An 11,789-nucleotide genomic window follows, 5' to 3' on the forward strand; every position below is an offset into this window, starting at 1 on the left:
TATCTTTTTTACAGTGGGAATTGGTTTAAGATTAGACATACATATTTCTAGTGGCGGATGGTAAACATCGACGGGCAAAAGTATTTCTGTACTTCTCACAACACATATATCAGACACATTAGACAAGACCAAGTCCAATGTACGGCCACCTATATTATGAACACAATTACACTGAGTTAGTCCCAAGAACAGGGCCATATCTCTAACTTCACGAATTTTAACATTGGAACAATAATTGTCAGTACTTATATTACACCAGTCGTAATGTGGCAGGTTGTAATCACCAACTAGAAGTAATTTTGTATGAGGGTATTGGGCGCAAATTGATTCAACCTCTTCACAGTGATTGCTGTAGCATTGAACGTCAGAATTTGGAGGTAGGTACGCACATCCCACTATTATTTTTCCGCCAGAAGTGTTCACTTTGACAAAAATTTGCTCGATGCTTGGGTTCTTCGTGGATATTTTTGAGGAACTGAGATTTTTTGAGATAGCAATGGCTACACCACCCCCTCGTGTTTTGGCACTTGTTTTAGAATTTCTGTCCGTGCGGTATATATTAAAATTAGGGAAGCCTAATTCAGCAGATTTAATTCCCGAGTCAAGCCATGTTTCGGATAAAAAGAAAATATCACTGCTGATGGTTGCTGCCGATGCTACCAAAATGGGAAGTTTGGTGCGGATCCCTCTCACATTTTGATAATAGCACTTTATTATTTGCTGTCGTAGTTTTTTGGTACACAGTTTATAATTTTTGGGACTGAGTTCACGTATTTGATTGTGATATTTGTTTCACCGTTTTTCTTCCTCGTGTCAAGTTCGTTTCGTAAATCCTGAAGTTGAGCCCTCTGCAAATTAGTTTGATCATTACTGGCCTTGATACCATTTTTGATTCTTGCACTTCTTGATAAAACCTCACGCGCCGATACAGATTCCTTAAATTCGATCTTAATTGGTCTTGTTTTGTTAACTCTTTGTACACCCAGTCGATACATCTTAACGACATTTGGTATGATTTCGCTATTAATATCACTTATTACTGAAACGACTTTTTCTTTATCCATTGCGATAGTCGTTGCAGTAGATTCCGAGATGCTCTCCGGAACATTAAAGAGAATGATATTCTTCGATCGGATTTTTCTTTCTTCTGCTTCCGCGAGCAAATCATTTATTGGAGAGCAGTTTACTGGAATTTGTTGCTTATCAATTGTCCTTTCATAAGTATCAATTTTACCCACGAGAATCCCCACCTTCACTCCTACGTCTGTCATGTTTCCAGAGACGGTTGATAGTAGTGACAATATTTTTGTCATTTGATCCCTGGTGATTTTAAGTGCAGGATCGGTGATGGCTTTATGGAGGGCACTAATTGATTCTGTCGCCATATTTAATGATGACACGGCACTATCGTTATTATTCATAATGACAATAAAATAAATATTATTTTTTAATTTTAGACAAGAATTAAGTTTTGACAACCCTGCAGCACTAAGCGGGAACTACTATTATAAATGTATATTCAGCTCACTCAGTGTCGTGAGTAAATGTCACTTTTCGTTTTAAATTTATAATAATGTTTGCACAGAGTACGGTTTAAAAACACCAACGGTTTCGAATGGCAATAGTTATTGAGATACCACCGAGAAATTATTTATTGCAGTGATTTATTGTGGATTAACTAGTTTTATAACGCAGAGTTGAAACAATCGACTGTTACACTTGATACTTATTATTGTTGTTGTTGTTTTTCTGAAGTTCCCGTACATCTAAATACCCGATGTAGGTATTCCTTCAGTAACCTCTCTTTCCTCAGTACCGACAGATGGAATAAATTCAATTCTTGGTGCCGAATGTGGGCGGACACAAAGCTCATCAAGCAGAACTCCATTTCTTCCCAGGGCAAAATATTGTACGTCAACTTCAATTGATGTTTAAGTATGTGGATATTCTGAGCTATAAACTTGGCCGTGTATAAAAAGTGACTGTCCACTTCTGTATAAGTATTAACTTGCGCTACATTTTCCAGAAGCATTTGAATGCGTTCTTAGATATCAGCCATGGAAGTTTCAGGAAGCGCTTCGTCGCCTTTGGAAAAGAAACGTAGATCGAGCGACTTGCATTGGACAAACAGATGCATTTCCTCTGACAAGAGGACATTGTTCAAAAGTAATTCCTCGTAAGACTCTGAGAGGAGTCGCTCAGAGAGTTTGGAGTTCACTATTCATAAAAATAATAAATCTGTGCATTAAAATATTAGTTATCTTATGAACAGATAAAATGATGACTTAAAAATTATCTCTAAATAGTTTAAAACAAAGTCGCCATCGGCGTATGTCTGTGCACTTAGTTGTATCTAATTAATGAATGGCAAATAATTGGAGAATTCAGCTACGCCAACCTAATATACCTTAGTTATTATACGGATAGGAGGTTTTCGTATAAAAACGTAGGTATTTTTAAAGAAATGTTAAAATATTGCGTTCATATATCAGTTTGTGAAATAATCAATATAACTGATTTTACTAATTTCTATTGATTTATTGCGTAGCCGTTTAGTTAGACAACGATTACGAATAAGATATCACACATATTTTATTGCAAAACCACTATCTTAATATATTTTTTTGGTAAAATAAGTATTTAATTTACCGTTATAACAGTTTGAAGATCGTTGGATAGCGGGAGTCCCCGATATTGGGATAAAACATTGTGTGAGTTATGCATTGAGTAGGATGTGTAAAGAGACTGGGACACGGTCAAGCGGCTTGATCGCAAGCACGTAGTTTTTTTGTCTATTGTTGTCTATTGTTGTCTATTATTGTCTATGCTTAGCGGCTTGACAGCCCGCATCAAGCCTCTCCGTCAAGCATGGCCACGCCTTCCTGTGATTTCGTGGTGGTCTATGTATATGTACTTCTATGCCTTCCTGTCATTTCGTGGTGGTCTATGTATATGTACTTCTATGCCTTCCTGTCATTTCGTGACTCGCGGCAAAATGGAATCTGTCAAAGACAAAGCGTTCTTGGCTCTTACGTTAGCTTTATGTTTGAATAAAATAATAAAAAGAAACGAATTTGGTGTCAAGAATGGTACAAGTTAAGGTACCGCTTTACCCATGAGCAATTGCAAAGTGTATTACAGGCTACAGCTATTTTTGTATGAATATCTTGTGCGGTATTCATACAAAAAATATGTTTTCTCCATTGAAAATTCAGAAAATTATTTATTCTACAGTTTGATTATTAATGACCTTGAAAACCGCTGTCATAATTATTAAAAAATACTAAAATACTTCCAGAATTTTTAAATTAGATGGATTTCTACAAATTGAACACAAAAACAATAACTAAGTACCTATTTTATAACAATTTTATTCAATTTATATCATTGTTTATGATACGTGATATTTATTTGTCTATTGTCGTTTGTCTATTCCCACAAAAATATAAATTCGCATCAAGCCTCGCCGCAAGCACGTAGAATTGCGCAATGCTTGCAAGCCAGCTTCGGTACACGGTCAAAATGCTTGACACAAAGTGCCATAGACAATAAACTACGTGCTTGCGATCAAGCCGCTTGACCGTGTCCAAGTCCCATTAGTCATGTAGTAATGACGCAGGTAAAGAACATAAACATAGACGAGTAATGCATTGACCATAAATAAACCACTCACAGAAAAAAGTAAAAATAGTACAGTAAAAATATTGAGACAGTGCTGCCAATACAAATGTTGTAAAATACCCACAATAGATGTTAAAAATCCCCAAATTAGGGAAAACAAAATGACAGTTCCCACAAATTTCTTTATTATTTTTACTTTCGAAAGGTTACAAAATTCTATTAAAATATTTTATTTTTATTTTGACATTAATATTTAAATAGAAATTTTGTTCGTAAATTGTTTTGAAAGAAAACGAAATTGTTTGAAGTAAATTTTCATTTGTAATTGTAAATATAATTTTTTAATGTGGTTGGATTTTCAAGAAATTATTACCTTCAGTTCTCATATTGTAGAATCCCCTCATTTTCCCCATATTAAGGTTCTCCCCACAAAATAGACAATCGGTTTAAATAGCTATGAATTCCCCGCAGTTTGGAGAATTCCCCACGAACTGGCAGCCCTGTGTAAATATGTAGATAGTAGAAAGTAGATAGTAGAAAATCGTGTCTTCGGAACAATGTCCCATCTGACTCGGTAATATTATGCGATATTGAACTCTAATGTACAATTCTCAAGAGCTCAATATCGCATGACACTGATGTGCCAGTTAAAACATTTGTGGCACAAAATGTTTGTTTACTGTTAACAGGCGTCATACTTCGTGACGTCATCATGAGCCCTGTCATTAAACATTGCCATGTTATTTCGTCATTTTTGTTGTTAATTTGTCAAAAAATACACAGTTCAAAAAAATAAATAAAATAAATAAATTCATTCTGTAGGTTGGCAGTGTTGGGATAGTGATATGTGCGTCATTCCCCAACGACACTTGTAGCGTATTAAAATATGTATAAAAAGAAGAAACCCAGTGGTGCATTTAAACGCAAACAACGCCAAGAAAGAGAAGATAGTAAACAAAAATTGCCCAAAATTGCCAAGTCTTTTAGTCAGCCTTCTGCAAGTACATCTGGCCAAAATATTTCCATTGATAGTGACTCAAATAATGTGGTAACTAGTGTTGGTTAAGAAGCCTACTGATGAAGATTCGACAATTATTGCAGTTGGAGATACCTCCGCCGCCGATCATGTGAACGTGCATGACACACATAAGAGCGGAGGGTTTGGAGCAGTTTGGAGGAACCACAGACCTCTATATTTTTCGAAAATGTGTACGATAAATCTTCTTATGACTTGGGAAACTTCACGAACAAAAGATTAAGTGATAACGAAAAACGTCAAATTCTTGATATGGGGCCTTTACAGCCTTCAGGACCTTTTCCAACAGACATCAACCAAAACAATAGGTGTTTTTCAAAATCGTACTACTTTTCGTGTTCTAAATATGGGCCAGTTAATCGTTTTTAGTTGTGTTATTCCAAAATACTAGACGCTGCCTAAAGTAGAGCACGTACATTGTTCCACTCATTATTTAAATTTGGTGATAAACGATGCCGTTAGCAGTTGTGTGGAAATACAGATTTTTTTCGCAACGTTGCAAGATTTGTATAACTTTTTCGGAAACAGCATCAAATGTTGGGATCTACTGTCAAAATTCACTGGCGAATCGGACACCACTCTAAAAAAACTAAATCCGACTAGATGGTCCAGTAGGGTCAATACGATATCTGCTATAACTTCGTTATTTTGATATTATCAAAGCATTATCAGAAATAGTTCTAAAGAGTCCTAATAAAAATGAGCGTAGTGAAGCAGAGAGTATTAAAACAAAAATGCTAAATTTCGAGTTCGTGTTGCTTTGCGAATTCATGCACAGTGTATCGAACGACATCAATTATGCATCCAAAACTTTACAAAAATGCGACATCAATTTGGGCGAGGCGAGTAAAGTTTTAGCAGAGACCAAAGCAAAGTTGCAAATTTATAGAAATGATTTCGAATTATTCAAATGAAAAGCCAGTGAAACTGCAAGAAAATATGGTATTGATACCCATTTTCAAGAAAAAAGGCATTTTCAAAGAAAAAACATTTTGATGAATTAGCTGCTGATCACCGATTTCCAAACCGAGAAAAATATTTAAAATTGAGATTTTCAATAATGTACTAGACACAGTAATATCTCAATTAGACACACGTTTTATTGGTACGAGTGCAGTCTGTCATATATTCGATTTTCTAACACCAACATTTTTATTACATGTTGATGAAGCAACTTTATTACAAAAGTGTGACGAATTCCAAAGAAAATATTAAGATATAATAGGCCCTTGTTTTTCACTTCAATTTATTAATATTTACCATGTAGTTTTACCTCAACTAACTCAAGCATGGACTGTTCACCAATTATGTAAGGAAATAATGAGCAAATATGGAGTGCTAGAATGCGACCTAACGGAAGGTTTTACAGCAATGTTATTATTCTTTACAATTCCTGTCACTTCTGCAGCAGCTGAAAGGTCATCTAGCAAATTAAAAATAATAAAAAATTATTTAAGAGCAATAATTATTAGCCTGAAACACTCATCCACATTGAAAAATCTCCTGATAAAAGATACATGACGCCAACGGGACTTGAACCCGTCATGTCCCGTTGGCGTCATGTATCTTTTATCAGGAGATTTTTCAATGTGGATGTGTGTTTCAGGCTAATAATTATTGCTTATAAAAAATAATTGATACCCTTTGTGCTATGCATAAAAAATCTTGACTTAAACATTAGTTTACCAAAAAAAAATTGTTATTTAAGAAATAAGATGTGCCAAACTCGACTCCGACATTTATCGCTAATAGCAATTGAAAACAAAACCGCATCAAGCCTGGATTTAAACGAAGTCATTGATACTTTTGCGAAAACTAAAGCTAGGAAAAAATTGTAAATATAATTGTCATTTAGTCAGTTGGTAGGCCAGACCTTTATATAATAAACCCTTGAATCTTCTCTATTTCGTTTTATTAGCCAAACCTACACCAAGTATTAATTGTAATTTATGTTGTTACTGTTTAATATTTTTATTACCTGCCCTGCAGTCTGCAGTGCACAAAAAAGAGCTTAAGTAGCTTAGCATTTTTAAAGTGTTTGTATATTTCATATTTTTATTTGATAAAACCTAATCAGTTTACATAGCAGTGGGCCCCATTTTTTAATTTGCCCCAGGGCCCTTGGTTACCTAGCTACGCTACTGAGTATAACAACAATAAAATGTTAACAATAAGTTTGGGAAAAAATGATTTATTTATAAATTTTCGGGATATCGACAGTTTACATTCATTCAGTTTGTACATAAGTATTATTTAGCCAAAATAAAACCAATTATGGATTTCCTCCTTGTGTCTTTACCTCTCATGAGATAGCATAATATGGAATAAGTAAATTAAATTTGTGAGAAAGGAATATGAATTAAAAAATTTATACAAAACAAAAGATTATATAAAACGAAAAATTTACAAAACAATACATTTATAGCCATGTAGAGAGGTTGTAGATATACATCTAATCATAATAGAGATATAAACAATAGAGACATAAACATTATTCAGAAGCCATCAGAGAAATATTCTTTTATGGACTTTGAACGTTTTTAGACTCCGTTTGACAAGCGATTTCAATGACTATTACCTACATTTGTGACAATATTAGGCATACCAAGAATATATACATTTTTGGCTTGTAGCTTCAGAGTTAGTTTGAGTTTTTAAAAGCCCAGCAAAAGTCTGGCAGTGCCAGTGTGGCCATTAACCAAAGCTTGCTGCAGAGGAGTTCTGTGTTCTGTATCTCTCGAGTTCATCACCGCCGCCAAATGCCTCTCGTATCCCTGAGGAAGCACAGTGCCGCCCCGCCCCGCCATCTCAAACATCTCCTCGGCTAAACGCAGCGGTCTGGCGACAGAGGGACTGCAAGAACATTGCAGAGGCGTGCGATCGTCACTTCTGTCTCGACTATTGTAGCACGCTCCGTGTTCCAACAGGCAACTCACAATATCAGCGGCTCCCATCTTAGCGGCAATGTGTAGAGCTGTGAAACCTTCCACTGTAGTTTTAGCGTTGATAAACTTATAGTAGGCCCTGGGTTTGGTCTTCTTCACGTTCTGCAACAAGAGACGGACCATTTGTTCACAAGCTCGTGACGTGGCGAGGTGCAGGGGGGTGTTCCCTGCCTGCGACACGGCAGTAGCGTCGGCTCCGCCGCCGAGCAACAGCTCCATAAGCTCCACCGTGGGTGCAAAGTGCAGCGCTGTTCTACCCTCGTCATCCGCATTGTTCACATCCGATCCATTCTCAATCAAACTACGAACCTCGCCCACATCCCCTACATTGGCTGCTCTTAGTAAATTAACATCACAAGGAGGAACATAGGTGACATCTAAATTGAATGTCGATTTTAATGATTTTTTCAGATCATCTAAATGTTCATCCAGATCTATAAAATCTGGGTGGTTGGGACCAAGAATGGTATTCCTCCCATTTAGCCCCGCCTTGTGAACCCTCAGGGCATCCGGCACATTATTCTGACAGAGATAAAGACGCGCCATACAGCTTTGAGTACGAACAGTGTGCTCGTGATTGAGCCCCAACACTTTCTCCTGAATATCTAATGTTTCCTGATAGATTTGCAAAGCTTCATCAAGTTTTAGTTGGTCCATAAGAACAGTTGCCATATTGCACCTGGCTATGAGTGTCTCGGAATGATTTAAACCCAAAACTTCTTTTCTGGTTTCATAAACATTTTGAAACAAAGCTAATGCTTCGTGGGGCTTACCTTGAGCAAGCAACACTCCGGCAATATTATTTTGTAGATCAAGAGTGTGAGGGTGATGGGCACCTAGTGTGTTTTTATATCTTTTATAGACTCGCGTGTACAAACACAAGCCCTCTTCATGCTTCCCCAGGGCAACAAGAATAGCCCCTGCGGTGGTTTTAGTCTTTAAAAACATCTCATGCCCATCGCCCAGCAATTCCCGTTGCCTCGGCATAACTTCCTTTAATATATCCCATGACTCTTTTGTCCTTCCCAGCTGGTACAATAATAAAGCCAAAGTTTTCCTGGTCTCCAGGGAGACTGGGTTGTGAGGACCAAATGCTTCCACTCTCTTCCGATAGATATCTTCCAACATGGGCATGGCTTCAAAATATTTACTCTGCTTGTACAATACTAGTGCTATATCATATTGCACGTCCAGCGTTCCTGGATTATCTCCTCCCAATATTTCGATTCTGTTATTTAGCAGCTGTTTTATAATATCTATGGCCTCTGTGAATCTTTCATCTTTAAGCATTAATTGAAACCTGAATAAAATGTCGTGAACATTTGCCTGTGAAACCTGCTTTAACTGGTCTACGGCGGGGAAATCATATTTCATAGCAACAACCACAAGCGTGTTGCCATCGGCGTCCCGACATTTCATCACCGCCTTTATGATTTCTACATCCCTTATTTTGGTTATATCTTTAATTACGTTAACATCGCGGGATCGTACTTTCCGGAAACAGAGTGCAACAATTTGCAGTAAATATTTTATATCTTTTTGTGTAGCAAAATCCAACGGAGTCTTCATATTGTCAGCCTTGAGGTTATGTGCTGCGCCATTTTTCAACAAAGATTCTACTATTCCTGGATGAGAGTTTTTGGATGCATAATGCAAAGGAGAATTGCCGCCCTTCCCAACAGCACTGGGATTGGCTTTGCTCTTCAACAAAATGTCACACACCTCCTGAAAGCCCTTCCAGGAGGCAATGTGTGTAAGTGTTGAATTTTCAGAACTCTTCGCATCTACATATTGTGCCAAGTCTTTAACCAAAATGTCAACCATTAAAACATCATTATTTTTGACGGCCTCAAATAGTTTTCCAATTGATTCTAACAATTCTTTAATATCTCGACTTTCAGTCAAATCTGCAGGACTTCTTCCAAAGTTGTCGGTGGCATCATACACTCCACCGCTATATAATAACAACTTGACCATCTCTGTGTGTCCCCGTTCGGCAGAACAGTGAATAGGCATGGATCCGTTTAAATTAGTGGAATTAATATCAACCTGTTTGTCTATTAAGAATTGAGCTACAGCAAGGTGCCTTCCTAGAGAGGCGCAGTGCATCAGGCTACAGCCAGCATATCCCGAATCATGAATGCTCATCCCAGATTCCAAGAAGTAAGACAATATATTTTGGTTGCCATGCATAGCGGCTATGTGGATTGGTTTATAATCTTGTTTGTTTCTAGCATGTATGTCTTCTCCTCGGTCTACCAAGTGTTTCGTTATTTCAAGACTACCCACTTGAGCCGCGGCATGTAGTAATGTCCAGTTATCAGTGCCTCTCTGATTAATCCTAGCACCCTCTTGTTGTAGCAGTATTAAGGTATTTGAAATTTGGGCATTACCAACTGCCAGCTCTAACGGTGTTCTATTCTTCGAATCTCGGATATTAGGGTTTGCTCCCCAGTGGAGTAACCTTTCCATAGCATCTGGTTTATTTATAAGGATTGCGTGAAACAGTGGCGATAAATCAGAATCCGCGGGATTAACATTGGCTCCATTTTCTAGTAAAACTTCAATAAACTTTGTATGTCCGTACGAAATTGCATTGAATAGATGCGAAGGGTGTTGTTGCATGCAATCTGCAACATTAATACCTCTTTTTATAAGCGCCTTGGCTATTAACGCATCTCCACTTACAGCAGCCGTGTTTAAGAGGTTTGATCCATCGTGATCTGTAATATTGAGGTCAACATCTTTATTCTTCAACAAGGCTTCAACTACAAGTATATGCCCTGCTTTAATTGCAGTTAAAAGAAGTTGACCTCCTCCAATGTTAACATCCGCTCCTTTGGCAATCAATATGTCCAACAGGTCCTTATTGTTATTTATCGCTGCATAACACAATGCTGATAAATCTGCAGAATCCAAGTGGTTAACATTTGCTCCATACTTTAACAAGATCTCAACAGTTGCCTTGTGATTCCCATTGACAGCCATAAGCAACGCGGTGCCACCGCCGTTAACCTCGGCGTCAACATCAGCCTTTCCTTGGAGCAATACTTTTACTGTTAGTCTTTCTCCATCAAATGATGCAAAATGTAATGCTGTATTACCAATATCATCTTTCTCATCAACTTTGGCTCCATACTTTAGCAACATCTGAACAGTTTTGTAATTACAAGATCTAGTAGCAGCTACATGTAAAGGTGTTAAATTATTGCTGTCTTTACAGTCCACTTCTGCTCCTTTCTTTAGCAAAGCCTTTGAAATTTCTGCATGACCATATAGGGCGCTGAGATGCAAAGCAGTTGAAACTTTATCATTTACAGAATTTACATTCGCTCCTGCAGCTAGCAAAATATCCACCACTTGTTGGTGACCTTCTTGTGCAGCCAGGTGCAATGCCGTCATTTGGCATGTAGATTGGGTTTCGATGTCGATCCTTCTTTGGATTAAAGTCTTTACAACAGAAGCATGGCCAAGCAGAGCAGCAATGTGTAACGCCGATAATCCGGTGATTTCTCTGCTATCCACCAAAGCGCCATTCTCTAACAGGAGGTCAACTATATCCGCATGTCCACCCTCGGCCGCGAGAAGAAGCGGGGTGCGGTGATCATTTCTTCTAGAATTGACATTTGCTTTCCAGTGCAGCAGTAGACCTACGATTAATGCATTGCCTTTTAAAACAGCTGTGTGAAAGGGGGTGTGATTGTATGTCTCATTTCCGTTATTAACAAAAGCACCATTTTCCAAGAGGATCGTGACGATTTCTTCATCGTTCATTTCCACTGCACAGTGTAAAGGGGATATACCCTTGGAGTCTCTAAGGTTCACATGCGCTCCATACTCTAGCAGAGATTTGACAACCTCCTGGTGACCATTATATGCTGCGAGATGCAATGGATAGGATCCTAGGACAGTCTTAGCATTGACATCAGCTTCATGCAGCAGCAAGTACTGTACCATTTCTACGTGACCGAATTCTGCGGCTGTGTGAAGGAGAGTATGACCCCCAATAAGAGTATTTTCATCCACAGTATCATCTTTCAACCAGAGAATTTTGACCACATCTAAGTGATTGTTTAACACGGCGTAATACAAAGGAGAATTTCCTCGAGTATCTTTGATAGTTGTTTTGGCTCCCAGTGAAAGCAGAGTCAAGACAGTTTTTTGTGGCCATTTTGGGAAGCCAGGTG

At 37.9% G+C, this 11,789-nt stretch overlaps 1 protein-coding gene across 1 annotated transcript; it reads right to left on the reverse strand.

The window, feature by feature from the left end:
• Positions 1–6,919: 6,919 nt before the first annotated feature.
• LOC149410207 (uncharacterized) lies at positions 6,920–11,559 on the reverse strand. The gene has a single exon (XM_089648972.1). The coding sequence runs from the start codon at positions 11,557–11,559 to the stop codon at positions 7,312–7,314; it is 4,248 nt and encodes a 1,415-aa protein (XP_089505098.1). The 3' UTR covers positions 6,920–7,311.
• Between the last annotated feature and the right edge of the window lie 230 nt (positions 11,560–11,789).

The sequence above is a fragment of the Hesperophylax consimilis genome, chromosome 28, assembly GCF_061612785.1.
Source record: "Hesperophylax consimilis isolate HC1 chromosome 28, BYU_Hcon_1.0, whole genome shotgun sequence".
In the NCBI taxonomy this organism is placed as follows: domain Eukaryota; kingdom Metazoa; phylum Arthropoda; class Insecta; order Trichoptera; family Limnephilidae; genus Hesperophylax; species Hesperophylax consimilis.

Excerpts from the sequence above, each read along its gene's own strand:
- LOC149410207 (XM_089648972.1), bottom strand. The coding sequence starts at position 11,559 with ATGGTACAGTACTTGCTGCTGCATGAAGCTGATGTCAATGCTAAGACT.